This window comes from Pezoporus occidentalis, unplaced genomic scaffold, assembly GCF_034315485.1.
Source record: "Pezoporus occidentalis ecotype Australia unplaced genomic scaffold, CSIRO_AGI_Poc_V1 ctg307, whole genome shotgun sequence".
Taxonomy (NCBI): domain Eukaryota; kingdom Metazoa; phylum Chordata; class Aves; order Psittaciformes; family Psittacidae; genus Pezoporus; species Pezoporus occidentalis.
This window is the reverse complement of record NW_026915019.1, coordinates 151,081-169,064: the sequence shown is the minus strand read 5'-3', so window position 1 is coordinate 169,064 and position 17,984 is coordinate 151,081. Positions and strand designations below refer to the sequence as shown.

The following is a 17,984-nucleotide window of genomic DNA, read 5'->3' as shown; positions in this document are numbered from 1 at the left end:
TCCATCTCCAAGGACAAGTTAGGAAAAGACAATACTGGGGTCAAACAAGCATAGGGACATCTTGCTACCATTACATACCTTGATTGCCACCTATACCCTCGAAGGACCAAATCCCACTATGTCCCACTGGAGCAGCTAAGTTGCTACCAATAACAGATGGAGTAGATGTTCCAGTTTGCCTAATACGTGCAGACCGTTCAGTCCCAATTGGAACAGGAACTTTTCTGTCCTGAGAAACATTATTGGGTTTTTCTGATCCCAAGGGCACTGCTGAAGGGGTGGGAGATGGTGCTCTTACTCCAGAAGACACTGACTGAGCAGGAGATTCTGCAAGAAGAGCAATGAAAGCACTTAGTAACAAGTAACCAGAACGTCTCAAATCACCACAAACCTATGCTTTGATGTCAAGCCATACATCAAACAAGTGAAAATTGATAGTTTGCTACTGGCAGATTCATACAGCAAACAATTCAGGATAATTTTAGTGGTTTTGCTTTCAGAGCAGAGACACATTCACCATCAATTTACTCTCTTACAATGAATGATTACCATGTCCTGTCAGCTCAGCTACTGGAAACATACCACTACTGACGACAAGAGGCAGTTCAAAACCTTAACTAAATGTTACTGTTAAGCAGCAGTGGAGGACTGGAGGATTATATCCAAAACCATAGTGAAATAAACCCATGCTGTTGTTGGTTTGTTTTTTTTTTTCTGGGTTTTGTCATTATTTTTCCCAGTAACAGACTAATTTGTTCCCTGAATAAGCCACCACTCAACAGCTTAACTGGGTTTTGTCCAAAAACTCCGCTGTGTAGCCAACACTGCAAGGGCAACACACAGAGGAAAGTATCAGAACTTGCCCCAGGTATTTTCTCCTGGACACTAAGCCATCACCATTGTATGCTGGCTTTAGTACAACATCATTACAAGTTTTACACAACTCACACTTGGAATATCACTTCAACTAACCAAAATCCCAGCCTTTTCTTTGCAAGATGACTGTAAGAACACTGACTAAAACTCACCATTTGATGCTGATGAACATGGAGGCAATAAACTAAGTGGGGAAAAATGCTGTCTATTAAAATTAGCAGCTGCAGGTGCTCCACCAAGAGGAGTCCCAGGCGCATAGATCTGACCTCCTGAGAGGTTGGAGGCAAAATTACCCAGGTGCGTAGAAGAAGGTGTTACAGAAGCATAGGGTGAATCCATACTGACAATACCTAGGAGAGAAATGGGCACAGGTGACTCCCAGAACCCCAATATCTCCACAAACAGGTCACCCATATCATGGAAATAATGGAGAGAAGGAAAACTTTTACCTAGTCAATTGCTGGGAGGGAGTGGGGAATTGTTACTATTTTCCCCAAGCAAACTGGGTGTCTTAACCTTAATAATCTATGAGTCATGGCAGTATGTGGCAGTTGTGCGGCATATATAAATCAAGAATGATTCTCATGTTACTATGCAGGTACCTTGAATGCAACTAAATCAAGGGAGCATAATATGTAACTCAACATTGAGCATCTTGTTGACCTGGAACTTATATTTAAGTAATGTGATTCTGTACTGAGAATGGTAGAAATACTACTAAACATTTGAAGACTTTCTCCATTTTTTTATTTGACAGAATGCTATGTACACCCTGATCAACACTCAAGCGTTTCTTCCCCCAAAACATGAACACATTTTAGCTTATTTAAGAAAATGATTTTTTATTAATACCCAATAGTACCAATTAGCCAAGGTATTCAAAGTACAGGAATTACTATTCCCTTAACATTAAATCACAGAATGGTTTGGGTTGGAAGGGACCTTAAAGCTCGTCCAGTTCCAACCCCCTGCCAGGGGCAGGGACACCTTCCACTAGACGAGGTTACTCAAAGAAAACAAGACTTTGATCGCTCCACAAGCAGTTTGTACCCTAACAAGGGTCTGGAGCATAAAAAATTGTCTTTCAAATCCAGAATAAGAACTCTGGGACCTAAAACTGAAGTTTGAGCCCTTCAGGAGGGGTTTGGACATAAAAGAGGCTGCTTGAACCCTAACAATGACACACTGGAATCTGAAAAGTAGACTTTCCAAACTAAACCTGAGCCTTTGGACCCTGAAAATGGGTCTTTGAAGCTTAAAATGAGACTTGAGAAGCAAAAACTAAGACTTTGGAAAGACAAAGGGAGGCTTTGAACACTATAAATCAGGCTTTGGGCTCAATAAGGCATTTGACAAAAGATTTACATTTGTAGTTTTCGTTACAAGAAAAATAAATCCTTCAGCAGTGCCAGACAGAAGCACGAAGCAGCACAGCACCTGCCTCCTCTGTTCTTAAGACCCAACCTTTACTTTTGGTCAAATTTCTCAAGGCTTTTTAGGGGTTACTTTCCTATGAACCAACATACCACTTCCTACAAAACACCTCACAGGTCCTACTAGAACAGGCACAGATGGTACAAACTGTGTGTGTTCTTTCTGGAAGCTTCACAGAACAAGATCTGCAACAACCCCTTGGCTTTTGTTTGTGCAGAAGGCTCAACAAAATTCAGGAAGTCAATTCAAGCAAGCTTTTCTGATCAAATTTAGTAGTTGAAACACCTTGGCTCAAGTTCACATGAAAACAGTTCTTTTACCATCTTCACACTCTGAAGATGCTGCATATTCTCTTGCAGCCTCAAGACAAGAAGCAGGTTATCGCAAACTGGAACATTTATTAGCTAGTAGTTAGGAAGGGAGGTTGAAACCACAATGAAGTGGTTTATTATCTCATCTATGGTAAAAGAGCAGACTGGACAGAAAGAAGAATGCCTCAGCTTGACTTCTGTCAAGTTCAGCAGCTGAGAAATAGGTATTAAATTTGAGAGACAGTACTTAAAAAGGAAGCTGAACTCAACTCTGCTTACAGAAATAAACTGTATTAGAGCAGCCTTCCATTGCAGGGTGGACGGTGATTTACTCTAAATGACCACAGAAGCTTAGGCAGAAAGTATAAGTGTTCAAAAAAAACAACATGCAGCAGTTATTTAGGTGTATTATTAAGGTATGAACACAAAACACAGACTCACCTGAGGGACTTGGAGCTGGCCTCTGTAATGGTGGCCTAAAACCTGGGGCTTTGGAAGTATCAGACTGATGTAACGGATCTGAATTTGGCAAAAATGAAGACTTTCCCGACAGCATTGACTCTGGTGTTGTCTGAGATGACACGACAGAACCACCCCAGAAGGCATGAGCAGATGTTGGGCTGTTCTCAAACAATGTACTAAAGGGCCCAAATGGTAGAGTAGCACTGAAATTGTTACCCATGGACTTGTTTGCTGAGTGAGCTGAATTCTGAGAAGCACTTTGTGTACTTAAGGTAGAAGGGAGCTGCACCGATGAAGGAACACTGTGGGGCCTTTTGATGTGGTTAACGTTGAGGACTGCAACAGAAGAATTTTGCACAGGAGCTGGATTCTTATGAATGCTACCGGCTCCATGAACAGGTGGCCTGATAGCCGGGCTTTCCATCTTAGCTGCAGGCTGCGAAGACCCTATTGATGTCTGAGACATGGGATAGGTCATCGGGGCATTAGCTGGACCTACCACAAGTGCAGATGAGCTTGTCACTGCTAAATTTGGAGGCACAACCATGCGAGAATCTGGTGTGGGAACCTGAGGCTGCTGAAGAGGGGGTCTTGCCTCTGGCAGAGGAGCTCCTGGAGGCTGCTGATGAGCAGGGTGCACTGATGAGCTGCCAGTACTGGAACTGGGCTGCCTATTGCTGGCTGAGCTGCTTGTTTCCACTGCTGGAGGACTACCCACTTCGGGATCAGACAAAGGTGCACCTTTGCTGGGAGAAGTTGCTGCACAGTCAGAAGGACTGCTTCTGGAAACACCTGCTGGCTGTGCAGGAGGAGAAGGAGATGAAGGAGAAGATGCAGGGTAGTGTTCTTTGGCAGTAGGAACTGGATATGTGGCATTCGTAGGCGCTGTGCTTGTGTTGCTTGCTGTGGTTGTCACCGTGGTTGTTGTGGCGTTCGATGTCTTCACCACTGTGACGAAAAGCTGTCTTCTGACTGAAGGTGAACTTGGACTGCCATTTGCAGAAGAACCAGGCACAGTAGAAGCCACTGAACTTGTTGTAGCCGTTGGACTAGTTGTCAAAGAATTTGCTGAATTCACCTGAGAACCGCCGCTGTTCTGACTGTTATGGCGAGGCACCATGTGAGGTTTCGGTGAGTTGGTAGCTCTTGCAGGGCTCAGTGGCCTAACAGGAAATGGACCCCATGTGGACTGAGCTGGTGGGAAAGTGCCTCCAAAGTGTGTCATGGGCAACCGAGGCGGACGGATTTGCTGGAAAGTCTGAGCAGCGAGTAACGCATGTGCAAACTGTGGAGGAGGATATGCTAATGGCAGAGAGACCTGGAAACCAGGCCGAACGTTATTCACTGGGTTCTTGATGGTTTTGTGAGAGGATGCTGAAGAAATTGCAGGCACAGTGAGTGCAGAGGCAGTCTGAGATGTTGACGAAGCAGCTACGGTGGTCACTTTGATGCCCATGAGAGAACTGTTAGCAGCTGTAGTGGCAGCAGGTGTTGATGACCCCATTTTGGAGTTTGCAGCCGAACTTTTCAAGCGGTTCTTTGGGATAAGTTCATCGATTTCTTTATCTGGATCCTTAATCAGAGCATTGATCAACTGTGTGGCCTGTCTTGTTGATTCTGTGCCACCCCTATAAAAGGAAGAAAAAAGGGTAAGTGCATCTAAAGCATTTACATATAGTATTGACAAGTAGCTCCAAGACATGATCCAGCCTATCTTCCGTCATGCTAACACAGAGAGAAAGCCACTCCGCACCTGAAGACTGAGCTCAGCATGTTCTTGCTGCTGATAATTATTTAAGCAGCTTAAGTTGAAAACTCTTAACACCCCCAAACAGTTAAAACATCTACTTCCCTAAATACATGTTCATGTTTAGCAACATCTAAACAAGTCTAAATGCAGAATCCTAACGTTTATGCTCATCTCACAAGTCATCTTTTGTACGAACACGATGGTACCAACTGCCACCCGTTTGCAGTTTCCCCACCCCATTTGTCTCCCCTCAAAGAACTAACTGTCCAGGAGTCATCTTTAAAGGGACAATGAGATCAAACCTTTACATTTTTCTACACAACAGTGTTCTAAAATAGAGAACTCCACCCCCAGAACCAGCAAATCAAGCAGCCTGCTTACCTTATTGTTATTATTCTATCTCCAGTTTTGTCCTTCTGTTTGTCAATGTCTATGTGTGCACCTGTGCACTCGCGGATCGCATTGATGTTACATCCTCCTCTGCCAATGACTCTGGAAATTACAGTTGATGGAACAGAAACCTTCTTGGACCTACACAAAAAGAAAAACCACCCAAAACAAATTAAGTGGAAAATGCTTCCAAGGTATGAGGTAGTGGGCAGGTTGGTCAAAACAATGTTATAATTCAGGATTCAACCTCTGCAGCAGTAACAATCATGAAGTCTATCAGGTCTGGTAAGAAGGTTGTTCAGTTACCTCAGAGTGCTACACTAGAGAAGCTATTTTGAAAAATGACATCAATAAGGAGGAAGTTAGTGGAATATTTTGCTCACCTTCTCACAACTTCCTTCCACCCTTCTTCCCTTTTCTGACCACGTTTAGGACTAGCAATGGTGAGCTTGCTATTAGGAGAAGAAAGGGGAGAAGGACCAGCCTTTGCGCATGTAGACAAGGAATTACTCGCCACTTCACCAATAACTTCTGGCAACCTTTAAAAGAAATTAGATGCTGTCACTGTGTAATAAAACCCCCTAAAATACAGATGGATTACTTGCATTTTGCCCATTCTTCACCCCCTGTCCCCAACCCATTATTTTCTTTCACCACAAAAGCACAATGTTATGAAGAAGTTGCTTGAACTGAGACCCTTACATCTCAAAATATCCCACTAATTTCTTCATTCCACATCCACAGTCATGTTTCATAGCATCACAGAACCATAGGATGCTTTGGGTTGGAAGGGATCTTAAAGCTCATCTGATTCCAAGCCCTCACCATGGGCAGAGACACATTCCACGAGACCAAGTGGCTCCAAGGCCCTTCCAACCTAGCCTTGAACACTGCCAGGGATGGGGCAGCCACAGCTTCTCTGGGCAACTTGTGCCCAGGCCTCACCACCCTCACAGGGAAGAATTTTTCCCTTATGTCTAATCTAAATCTCCCCTCTGTCAGTTTAAAGCCATTCCCCCTTGTCCTGTCACTATATGTCCTTTAAAAAGTCCCACTCCCTTATGTTTCTTGCTTCAGAACCTACTACCTAAGTTCAAGTTCGTACTACAATGTTTATACTCCTCATACACACTAGAGCTAGGCTACTGCCTCACCCACTTCTTAACAATGGATTAAGGAAAGCAAGTCTGTGAAGACAAGGGCACAACACTCAAACATAGAGCAACAACCACCTTAAGGTGGCATGGATGGTCACAGCAACTTACTTGATGGATGATTTGCCAGTAGTAGCTGCTTTCCTCTCATCCTTTGGAGAAGTGACAAGAACCGATGGTTGCTTTTTGTTGCTCTGTGTGTTAGTAACGGCTGTGGAAGAATGATTGTCACTCTTGTGGCTGCTGTTGCTATTGCTGCTTTCATCACTACAGCTGGAGATCCTCATATTGTCACTGTCACCACTCTCACTAGTACTGCTGCTCTTGGACTCACCATTCACTTTTTCTGGTTGGCTATAGGAAATTGGGAGTTGATCATCAAATATAATCTGAACATTATCAGGAGTTACTTTGTTTTTCCTGTTTTTCCTTTTGGAGCTTGTTGTGGTGATGGTGTTGTTCCTCTTCCCATGGGAACCTGCTAATGTTGTCCAAGTTGCAGATATACCTATGGTGGTTGTAGTGGTAGCACTTGGAGGCTCCATCGGGACCTCTGGATCATCTGATGGAAGAGTTTAAAAAAACCTAGTAATTTAGTTGGCTTGAGGAAATTTAAGTGGGTTTGTCTTCTAAATTACACCTGTTCTATCAAATGACTCATGAGTAACTTTACAAGAGCCCAAGAAACAAGCACAACCACTAGCTATGGAACATCTATCATACCATGGAGCCTCTCCATTTATCCTAACTGATATGATATACAAACTTCTTTGAACAAATGCAGCAGCAATTTAATAACTGTGAAATGGAATTCAGACATGGAAAGACAGACTCAAGCAATTAGGGCACAAACATACGAAACAACAAAATAATTGTCACACCCTCCTTTTCTTTCAGCATGTCACAGTGAGGGAGCAATCTGTGAAAACTATTTCTCAGTACAGGTTGTGAAACTCATCACCATAAGATGCAGAAGAAAGAGTTTCCTATAGATAACAAAAGACTGATACATATTTGGGATTTCCATATGGCCGTTTTTTCAGCTAAACATTATCATTCCATTTGTAAGCTTATAATTGACCTGGTTTTAAGTACTGGGACCACTGTACTAATCTACAAACATAACAGGAAAGGTGAACAAGAGCAAAACTCATCAGGGTCCTAAGAAAGTTCACATTCCAGTTCTGACAAGAAATACCAGGTATAAAATCAAGGCTGTGTTTAAAAAAATAAGACAAATATTTCAAGTCACCTTCAGCTTTTAGCTTCTCTTTCTCCTGAGCAGCCTGAAGTTCAAAATTCTCTTTATTTTTTGCTTCTATTTCTTCTAGTTTTCGCCTCTGCTCTTCTTTTTTCTTCCTCCTTTTCTCCTTCCTTTTCTCTCTTTTGGCAGCCAAAGCCAGTCTCCTGCTTTCTTCCCTTAGCTACAAGTCAAGCACATGGAACAGCATTACAGCATGTCCCATGCATTACAAGAAATGCTCTTCATTTCTCAGAAAGCTGAACTTCCATTTTAGATTAACATATTTACGAAACACAAGCTAAATTCTCTACAACCCATGTCTTTAGATATTTACTTCTTCCAAACAGACTGCTCACTCATGTTAACAGAAGGTTACTGTAGAAACAACAGATATGATCTAAACTGAAGTCAGAGTTTGCCAAGGCATGCATTCAGGATTCTTTGTGTCTCAACAGTGCAGGCCAAACACCACCCATCTCCCTTTCAAAGACCAGACATGAAATGGTTTCACCCAGTTAAATATAAAGCATGTGCCCGTTTAATGCTATACCTGTCCTTGGACTTTTCCATTAAATTTCTACTTCAGCACTATGGTTCTAGTAACATTATTACACCCATGTGTCAGGCATTTGACCAAAGAATACACTCAAAAGAAAACTTATTTTGGTGTGTATTCTTCTTCTGGAATAATATAATCCCAGAAGAAATAATTTTATTGGACTTTCTTAATCCAATTTATCCAAGTAACAGTAAAAGCAAAGTTCAAAGCTCATCTGAACAACAGGATGCTCAGCTCCAGACACTCCAATTGCAGTACTCACATAGACTCTACACTTTAATACGTATTTTCATCGATCTTACAATCTTGCAGGATTGAGAAATTGTGATTTTATCAAATAAATATTCACAGCTCCAAACTCTTTAAACTTGCCTTCTCCAAGTCCAGTTCCTCCAAAAGAATGCTTGCATTTTTGTTGGCTTCGGCAGCTTGTCTATCTTTGGCTTGAACAATTGATTCCATGCACAGGTGGCACTTCTTCAACATCTCCTGAAATGAAGTATTTCAAACAGAGTGTTGATTCCCTCCAGTAAGCTCCTCTTCAAGCCCAGACTTACTGATATTCCAGTCACCGACGTGATGTACAAAGGCCATTCATAACATATGCCCATAATCAAAACCAAAAAGTTTAATGAAATGTAAGGCTAAGGGTCTGAAAGGTGAAGCAACTGTAGAAATAAAGATGTATCATCAAGCAAGGTTGGTTGATGATTTTAAAACACCTGGGAAATGGGTGAATATTCTAGTACTGCTCACAAACCTACACTAGTAGCATTGTCAGTGAAGGTGCCTTAATTCAGCGGGTGCCTAGCATCATGGAAGCAGGCAGCGATCACCACCACTGGTAATAAAACATACCAATTTAAACATTAGCACCTCTTCAGCCTCAACATGCTCATTGTAATTTGATGCCCAGAAAGAAGACAACTTAACCACAGCTCAGCAGGGCAGTGAAGAGATAGAAGCATTAAGACCGTATTTTTGCACCAGCTGCTGTTCTCCTTTGTCCTACTACAAAATATTTTTTGCCCTGTTCATCTGGACTGAAAGTAAACCAAATAAACCTGAATCTCCACAGCAAAAAGCAGCATATGCACTAAGAAACCACTTCACTGCCAATCATCTTTTTCCATCTTCTAATACAAACTTTCCTTGGAAGTTTATGAATCTTCATACTGAAGCTCACACACACTCACAGTGTAAATTCATTCTGTAATCTCCACCCCACTGCAAAGCCACGTAAATTCAGTATAAACTTGCTCAAGCAGGAGGAATGCAGACCAGAGTGCGGTAATGACTGGGAGAACACTTGAAAGGAAGTAGAGGTAAGAAGTAAAATCTCATTTACTACTATTCTGACAACACAGAAGTTTTGTTGCTCTGTGTTCCCATTTTTTGCAATGCTTTTTTATGAAAAAGCCCAATGGGATTCACCATTTGGCTGAAATCTGGTATGGCAGGAAGCTAAAGACTATTCATAACATTGACTCTAAAGCTGAGTCACAGCACTAGCCCTTCACAAATATTTTCCTTCTTACAATCTCACCTTATCAGTAATGGTTGCTATGTATCTCATGCATTCTGAGTCCGATGGGAACTGGTTTACTTCTTTGACTAGGTAGCGCACCACTTTCACATGACCCTGAAAAACAGATTTCAAGGACAACATTTTGTTTCAGGCCAGCCACTTCTGCATTGCTAGCAAACACTTTAGTCCAAGCACTCTTTGTAAAATACTTATTTTCACCTCCTTCAGACCATGTCCTCAACTTACTTTTCAATCTTTATCACCTCCTGAACTAGAGAGGGATGTTTCTTCATACAAAGGCAAAAAATTACAGTACCCGTTGTCATGCTGTCCTTAATCCAGCCATGTTTTCACAAACTTCTGCCTTTTATTTTGGCAGTTATCAAATGCCCAGCTCTGGTAATTAAATACCGGCAGACTCCTGCAGTCACCTGCTATTTTTCAAGTACTACAGCACTTGAACATCACTCTCTTGCTAACAAGAATTGTCTCTAGAGCTAAATCAGGCTAAGCCAAAGGGTTTTTGACAAAAGAGCTCATTCTCTCTTGCGTAAGACACCAATTCAATTTCCCCCCAGTTTCATCATATATTCCCCCACTTCTGCACAAATAACTGCAATTTCACCTCTCAACAGATACAGAAGAACCAACCTATAAAGCAAATTTCTAGTCGACTTTAACACCGATGTTCCACTGGTGACACACATACCTATTTTTGGAGGGTCAAAGCCAAACATTCAAATTATTTGACATATTTTTAAATATGTAGCTCCTGTCAGCTACATTCTATTTATAACAACTGCACAGGGATGATTCAGACAACACAGGGTGAGGCCAAAACTGAACTTTCTACCTTTCGAAAGGCTGCCATGAGAGGAGTTATCTTCCTGTTATCAGCAGCATCCACATCAGCTCCAGCCTGAACTAGCAGCTGGACAACATCTAGATGCCCTCCGTTGGCTGCCAGCCACAGTGGAGTGTTCCCCTTCTTGTTACGCACATCAATGTGAGCTCCTCTAAAAAAAAAAACAAAGGCTCTCAATCAAAACTCTGGACCAGACTTCCATTTCTTGTATCAACTGGACTGGTAAACTGGACACGCAATACAAGAACAACACGGTAAAACTCAGTACTCATTTTTACATCAAGCATATGCATTCACAGAGTGCTTCAGCTCCCAGAATTGTTTGTTTCATCTGATGCTGTCAAAAGCCTCAGCCTAAAAAGTAATTTTAATACTCTAAAGCTGCTCAGGAAACACGATTACACTCAATGTGCTTCATGATCAAGCTAGGAAAAAAACCCAAAACCAAAACATTAAGATGTATGCTTTGTGCACATCTTGTGTTGTTTAAGGACTTTATGTTACCATCTCTAAGGGCTCTGTGTCATGATTATGAGTACATATATAGAAATAATTTCTTTTGAAGTTTACAACATTCATGATTTAGTGAGACAGAAAAAAATTAGTCCATTTGGGCAAAGCACTCTAACACCAAAAGGAACAGATAACTTCTGATGGATAAAAATATATAGCGATGGTCGACACACAGAGAACCTTTCCCATTTCTTACCCTGTAGCATATAATGGAAAATAGTATTATATATTGTGGAAAATTAGTCTAAAGCCGTATTACAGATGTTTTTCTACAAGCAGCACACTTGCAAATACAGTACCTGCTAATGAGGAGCTCACAGAATTTGTAGTGCCCTTTGTCTGCTGCAATAGTTAAAGCTGTATCTCTTGAAGAAGGTACTGGAGGAGCATTTACATCTGCACCCTTGTCTAGCAGAACTCTGCCGACTTCTGCATATCCACCAGAAGCTGCTTCCATTAATGGTGTGAGACCAGTCTTAGACAAGCAAGCAAGAAAAATAAGCAATTAGATGGGTGTTCACTTGACAGCCAGGATTTACTTCAGCTTCCAGCAACATATTTCTAACTCTGGTGTACAGACTCCAATTGCTACCTATTTTTGAATACACTGAAGCCTTCTTTTTTTTTTTTTAAAGTTACTCTTGTTATGTTTGTAAGCACCTGAAAATTAATTAAGGCTTCAGAAGAAATACTTATTTTTGATGAACAACCAAAATACTAGCCCTTAAATACATTAATACAGCTATGATTTTCTTTACAATATATGGTTCCAACTGACATAGAAGAAGTCAACCTGCAAAAAAGGCAAAGAAAATCAGATAACCCCAGAGAAGTGATGACTTTGAAGCATCTATTTTTGGAGAGTTATTCAGCCATTTGCTCCTTACCTTAGCTCTATGTTCCACATTAGCTTTTCTATCAAGCAGCAGACTAACCACTTCAGTTCTCCCCTGGAAACAAGCCAGAGTCAGGGCTGTGTTCCTGTTAGTCTCTATCTGGGCATTTATATCAGAGCCCATGTCCAGTAACAGTTTGACAGCAGCAGTGTGTCCATTCATAGCTGCCAGCATTAAGGGAGAAATGCCCAATTTACTACCAGTTCTGGAAGAGAAGGAAGGAAAACCAAAAAGCGCTATAAAACACTAGTCACATTTCTAAAATGACTTTAAGAGAGCTAGTGAAGGCAGAGTACTTACTCAAGAGCAAAAACTCAGCTACATAGCAATTATTATTGAAATTGCAAGAGGTTGTCCATGGTAGCACTGCTTAGGAGAAGTACTTGTGTTTGGAGATACTACACATTACCTTTTAATTGCTTTAAATTTAAAGCCATCTCTCATGAGGTACATAAGTTTTGCTTGAACCTTTCATTTGACTTTTGCAGCACAGGGCAATTTTCTAGCTCACACTGGTACGCAAGCTTTACATACATTCATACACACAGCAAAAGCTTTCCTTAAGCTACAGAGGGAAACCAATGGGATAAAACACACCCTTGATCTAATCCTGAACTAAGTTCAACCCAGCTGGCCAACCAGAGTAAGAAGAAAGACTTTATCTTTAACAAAAGATGGTATAGGAAAGAAGTTCACAAAATACAAACAGAAGGAGATGGAAGTTAAAAGTCAGTCAAAACCTTTTGTTTCCAACTTAAAAGAAGCCTACCATAAATTACACAATATACTGGTTGTGACCAGGTAAGAATAATGAGATTTTGCTCCACAGTTTTCAGGGAAACCCTATGGAAAGGGCAAAACCACTACAAAAGCCATGAGAGAAGGGGTGAAAAGGGTACTTGCCTGGAATTTATTTCTGCCCCAGCATTTAGCAGGATCTTGATAATGTTCACATAGCCACCCGATGCAGCGAGGCTTAAAGGTGTATAATCAGAAACATTCCTGTGCTCCTTGTTTGCCCCTCGAGCTAGCAGCAACTCCACCACCTGCAGCATTGTAAAACATAACATCTGGTTTTCTCCCAGATTTCCACATCCATCCCAGGGCAAATGTTTTCTGAAGCCTAAATATACCACTGACATCTTCCAACAATCTGAAAGCTATTTTACTCTATTGCTTCCCTATACTCTTCACCTCCATGAATGAACAATGAGGCTGCAACAATGTTCCCCAAGCCACTGTAAAACTTCCTTTAATAATCAATCTTGGTCACCCATTAGCATGCTTAGACCATTCATACCTAATGTTGTAACAGCAGGAAGAAATTTGTATCTTTTTTATGAGTATTTCAGCCAACTTTTATGACTGCCAAAACTAAATTCACTTTGAACATTCGAGTTTTGTCCTCTCAATGCTCACTATCGTGTTAAAAACATCTTCAAAACGAAGCTGTGGAGCAACCAAGAAAACAGTTCTACCTTGGCTGCTCCTATATCTTACTTTCTTCAATGCTTCTATATCTTACATTCTCTGTATACACCACTATATACACCACTACATCACGAAGCACGTAGATTATCCACAGGTATCTCATGCAAGAGCTATTAGTAAAATTAACATTTGCATCCCTTGCTGGCTGTGTCCCACAGGTGGTTTGCTCTTTACATTAACAAAACCAGCACAAATACTTCTTATATTAATTATTCCTTCCTTGCAGATTCATTTACAACCCAAGCAGTTCATAGCTTCCCACAGTCTATATGAAGCTTTCATTCTGTAATGAAGTTTCTGCAGATCACTTGACAAAAACCTGAAGTGACTTAAAATCAAAACAAACATTGAGATGACAAACCACTGTCTCATCTCCATTGCAACGTTTAATTTGTTCCGCTTTCAGCTTTTAAGCTTAAAACATGTTTAGATTAGACCTGTGAAACAAAAGCTAAGGGCTTTTCAGTCAGAGAATGTTCCTGTGAAATCACTGGACAAACATAGTGTCCAAAACAAAAACTGGGGTGGAAGGGCCTGCCAACATCATCTCTACTACCCAACACCCAGTGTTTTCCCATCTTCTTCCCAAAAAAAAAAAAGCATGAAAAAACACCCATGATCCATTCCTCAATAACAACTCATCTGTTTGAGAAACGCTATCAATCAACTCTTTAAAAAGTTAGGCTTCAATTTACCTCTGCTATATGAGGCTGCTAGGACAGAGTTACTAAAAGGGATGCCTCTCCCTTCTCCAGAGAGCATGGGATTCCCATTGCAGCTCATTCCCCCAGTGCCTAAAAGCTTCTGGATGGCACTAAAAACTGGCCAGAAGAGCTTCAATTTTTCAGTAAGGTTTTCTCAAATGGATGTAACCACCTTTTAAACACAACAGTATCACTGTTCAGACAATCTGCAAAAGCAGGAGAGATGTCTCCAACCTCATCAATTTCCAGATGGTCACAGAGGAAGGTGACTCTGCACCAGATTATACAGCTTCCACTGTGGCTTTTCCAATCCAAACAGTACAAGCATTAACAGAATTATACACTTCAGATCTGTAGCACCCACTACTGAAAAAAAAAAATCTGCATTTTGATTAAGTCACATAATACAGTTTTTTACCCCTACAGTTACTGTTGCTCAATTATTTGAGAAACAATTTTTGTGGTTTTAGTGAGACACACCGGATTCATCTGCAGTATTCCAATATCCTATGCCTTATACAGGATCCATTAAGTTTTCTACACTCATATAATTTTCTTAGCTTATATAGAAATCTGATTCATGCCTAACTCCAGCTTCTCAATTGGAACACTCCTCACATTCGTATCTACATTTAACTACGCTGGTAAGAGCCCCATAATGAGCTGATGATGATTACAGTCATGAGGTCATCTGCACAGCACCAGGCCAGCTTAGAAACAGAGAAAAGCAATCTCTAAAGACATGCTGCAATCTAAAACTCGGACAATGTGAAGCTCTGCATCCTTTTAAAGCAGACCATTCTGAAACAGAATGGTGAATTAAGTTACTGTAACTTTTCTTGCAGACTGCTTCAGTACACTGAACAGAAGCTGTCATCTACACAAGGCTTTTGAAGACTTAAGTTTTACTTCACCTCTTGTCTCCCTCCTGAGCAAGCCAAAGACAAGGGAGTGTCCTTGGTTCTCTCAGACTGGGCTTCAATATCAGCTCCATTATCCAGTAAGATTTCAACAACACCCACGTGGCCAGCTGTAGCAGCCAGAATAAGCGGAGTAAACCCTGAAATGAAAAAGGACGTTTGAAGAATCCACATTCATAGCATAAAAAGTAAGCCAAAAGCTTCACATGAAGACTATGCATATTGCACGTTTATTCAGTGCGATACTAGAATAGGGTCTGTACTGCTGCAGTAAGATACTTACCTTTCTTGTCCCTGTGTTCAATATTAGCTCCTCTCTCTAGCAGGGTCTGTACTAGCTCTTCATGGCCACCAGCACAAGCAAGTGTCAATGCTGTGTCATGATTACTCTCAGTCTAAAAGAAACAGACATCAGATACAGAAAGTAAGTATTCCCTTTTTCAAGTACAACCCCTTCATATTGTACATTAGCCCAAGTAAAACTATACCTGTGACAATAAAAAGCTTCTGTTAAGTGTAAGACATGTCTGTCAATTACTTCTCAGTTATCTCTTGTGTTCAAGTTGGTAATAGGATTCTAGTTCTCAGATCTCTCAACTGAACTGACATGAGAACAATCCCTGACAAGAACCAAGATCCTTCAAGAACAGACATCTCATGTGTGCTTTGACAACTAGATCAACTTATTTACCACTGCTTCACTGGAATCATTAGATGGCATAATGAAGACAAGAATTCATCTTTAGCTCTTTTTTCTCTGTTAAGACTCACAGTCTCCAAGGGACCATTTCTAGTGGTAGATAGCTCACAATAGTGGAACTGAGCCTTTATCAACTTTGACTCTGACTGTGAAAAACTTGCAACCCAGTAACTTGCGTATCATTTCTCAGTGTTGCCAGAACCCATATAAACGGCCACCATCTTATTTGAAAGAACAACTGAGAAATTTGGAGGACTCCTGGCACTGTTAGTTACAGCACAAGGACTGACTAAAATGGCACTTCTCTATTCTTAAACAACAAGCACTAAACAACAAAATCATCCCAAAGCCCATAAAGACACACACATTTCTTAGCTACTCTGCAAACTTACTTTTACTTTACTCTGTTATGATCCAACATAGATGGCAACTTACCATAACCTTGATCTGCACTGGTGTCTACCAGCTAACAAAGCTGGTCAGGTTATGCCAAGAGCTCCTGGACATGGTCACAGAGGAGGCCAAGTCAAATGCCACAAGCAGCTGAAGTAGCCGATGCTTTTCTAGAGGTTTCTCTCCCTTTCTCCACAATCTCACACCCTCTTCTCTACAATGCCCACATTAGCCATGTTACATATAGTCTAGACCTATGCATACATGTATGCTAGTTAGTATATGCATCTGGTTTGAGATTTTTGATGGCCAGCTAGTTGCAAGTCAACATTAAGCAGCCCTTTTTATAATTGCAGTAAGAAAATATCTTTTCTTTAGTGGAAATGAGAGCTTGTATTACTTCCTCTTGTTAACAGCTTCAATACTTTCCTACTTCTGTCAAGCTGGGTGATCACCTGCCAACAACCTCAAGCACAACTGGAAAAAAATGTGTGCCATGTTTTCAGGTTTAGTTTTTTTGTCTTAGATCAAGCCAGAAAAATATTTTTTTTTCTTTCAGAAGACAACTTTGTTATTTCTCATTATCACTTTGACAACAAAGAAATAGAAATGCAAGTGTTCAGTCATTCAAAGACTTTCTGTTATTCAGTGAGAGCACAGAAAAAAACAGGTTGCAACTCTCCAGGGAGTCACAGAGGCTTTCTAAAAGCAGCAAATCTCTAGAACCCAATTCATCAAACAACAGAGCTAGTGACTAGTGCTGAATTTTTCAGGCCACAGAAGCAAAACAGCTTTATGCCTCTATGCCACAAGGACAATTGTGGGCTTACCTGAGCATCGATATCTATAGCAGGGTAGATTGGTAGCATGGCTGAGGGAGAAATGATAGGACTCGGAGTTGGCGTCTGAGGTTGGGAGACAGAAGTTGCAATGCTGTGGGTAGGAGTGTTTGACATTGCAGATGCTCTTCCACTCACTGCTGTTGAACAGAATAATTACACTCAGTAAAAGCAAAACACTTCGCTTCTGAAGTTGAATGTGACAAGTGGACAGTGGGACAGAACTCCTACTGGCAGACAGGACTCTCTATAAAATGTTCCACAAATACTTATTTTCCACACATTTAACCTACTCTTTGGACCTTTAACTCTTTCAATTTAGCAGCTATGAAAAAAGTTAATTGTATGCAAAGAAAATAGTGAAGTACCAGACTACCGCGTGTTCCAGAAGCCCACCACGTATCTATATATATATACATATATATATATCCTCCAACAGTTCAGTTAATTGGACCAGGAGTTCCATACCTTGAGAAGCAGGACAGCAGAGCAAGTCCAGTCAATGGGTATCTATCCAGTTTTTCTTAAAACAGTTTAAAGATACTCATATAAGTGTCTGTCCAACTTTCACCCCCCACACCCAGGCCCCGTAAACATGACCAAAAAAAAAAAAAAAAAAGGAATGCTAGTGTCAGGATGATCACATGGCAGAACTGGTTGAAACCAGAGCAGTGAACGCTTCTGAACAGCCATTTTGCAGAAACTTTGGTCATGGTTGTTCAGATAAGCAAAAGTTAATACCATTTTACAGTTGGTGACAGTAAATTGACATAAAATAGCACTGACTGCCACATTTCCCTGAAACTCATTTCATACATACAGTGTCTGAAAAAACAAAAGTTTAATCTAAAACAGCCTTTGAGGAAAATACCTCATTTTCCTACTCTTCTTTTTCTTCCTGCTCCTTAAAATAACTCCATGTTTTTCTCCCTGACTTTTCTCCAGGTCTTTATCAA

General features: G+C 40.9%; 1 protein-coding gene across 5 annotated transcripts in view; it reads right to left on the bottom strand.

Annotated features, from left to right (window-relative positions):
- ANKRD17 (ankyrin repeat domain 17) overlaps nucleotides 1–17,984 on the bottom strand; it is an 87,968-nt gene that overhangs the window by 3,994 nt on the left and 65,990 nt on the right. For 3 of the 5 annotated variants that reach the window (XM_062627766.1, XM_062627770.1, XM_062627769.1), the window contains 16 exons: nucleotides 17,020–17,168; nucleotides 15,380–15,491; nucleotides 15,091–15,236; nucleotides 12,885–13,027; nucleotides 11,973–12,186; nucleotides 11,385–11,560; nucleotides 10,561–10,723; nucleotides 9,726–9,821; nucleotides 8,552–8,668; nucleotides 7,630–7,801; nucleotides 6,489–6,939; nucleotides 5,607–5,762; nucleotides 5,215–5,364; nucleotides 3,063–4,711; nucleotides 1,029–1,226; nucleotides 79–327 (listed from right to left, as the gene is read on the bottom strand). In XM_062627766.1, the coding sequence (XP_062483750.1) occupies nucleotides 79–327; nucleotides 1,029–1,226; nucleotides 3,063–4,711; nucleotides 5,215–5,364; nucleotides 5,607–5,762; nucleotides 6,489–6,939; nucleotides 7,630–7,801; nucleotides 8,552–8,668; nucleotides 9,726–9,821; nucleotides 10,561–10,723; nucleotides 11,385–11,560; nucleotides 11,973–12,186; nucleotides 12,885–13,027; nucleotides 15,091–15,236; nucleotides 15,380–15,491; nucleotides 17,020–17,168 (4,341 nt within the window). The remainder of the gene's footprint in view (nucleotides 1–78; nucleotides 328–1,028; nucleotides 1,227–3,062; nucleotides 4,712–5,214; nucleotides 5,365–5,606; nucleotides 5,763–6,488; nucleotides 6,940–7,629; nucleotides 7,802–8,551; nucleotides 8,669–9,725; nucleotides 9,822–10,560; nucleotides 10,724–11,384; nucleotides 11,561–11,972; nucleotides 12,187–12,884; nucleotides 13,028–15,090; nucleotides 15,237–15,379; nucleotides 15,492–17,019; nucleotides 17,169–17,984) is intronic. The other 2 variants (XM_062627768.1, XM_062627771.1) reach the window with 1 other exon arrangement.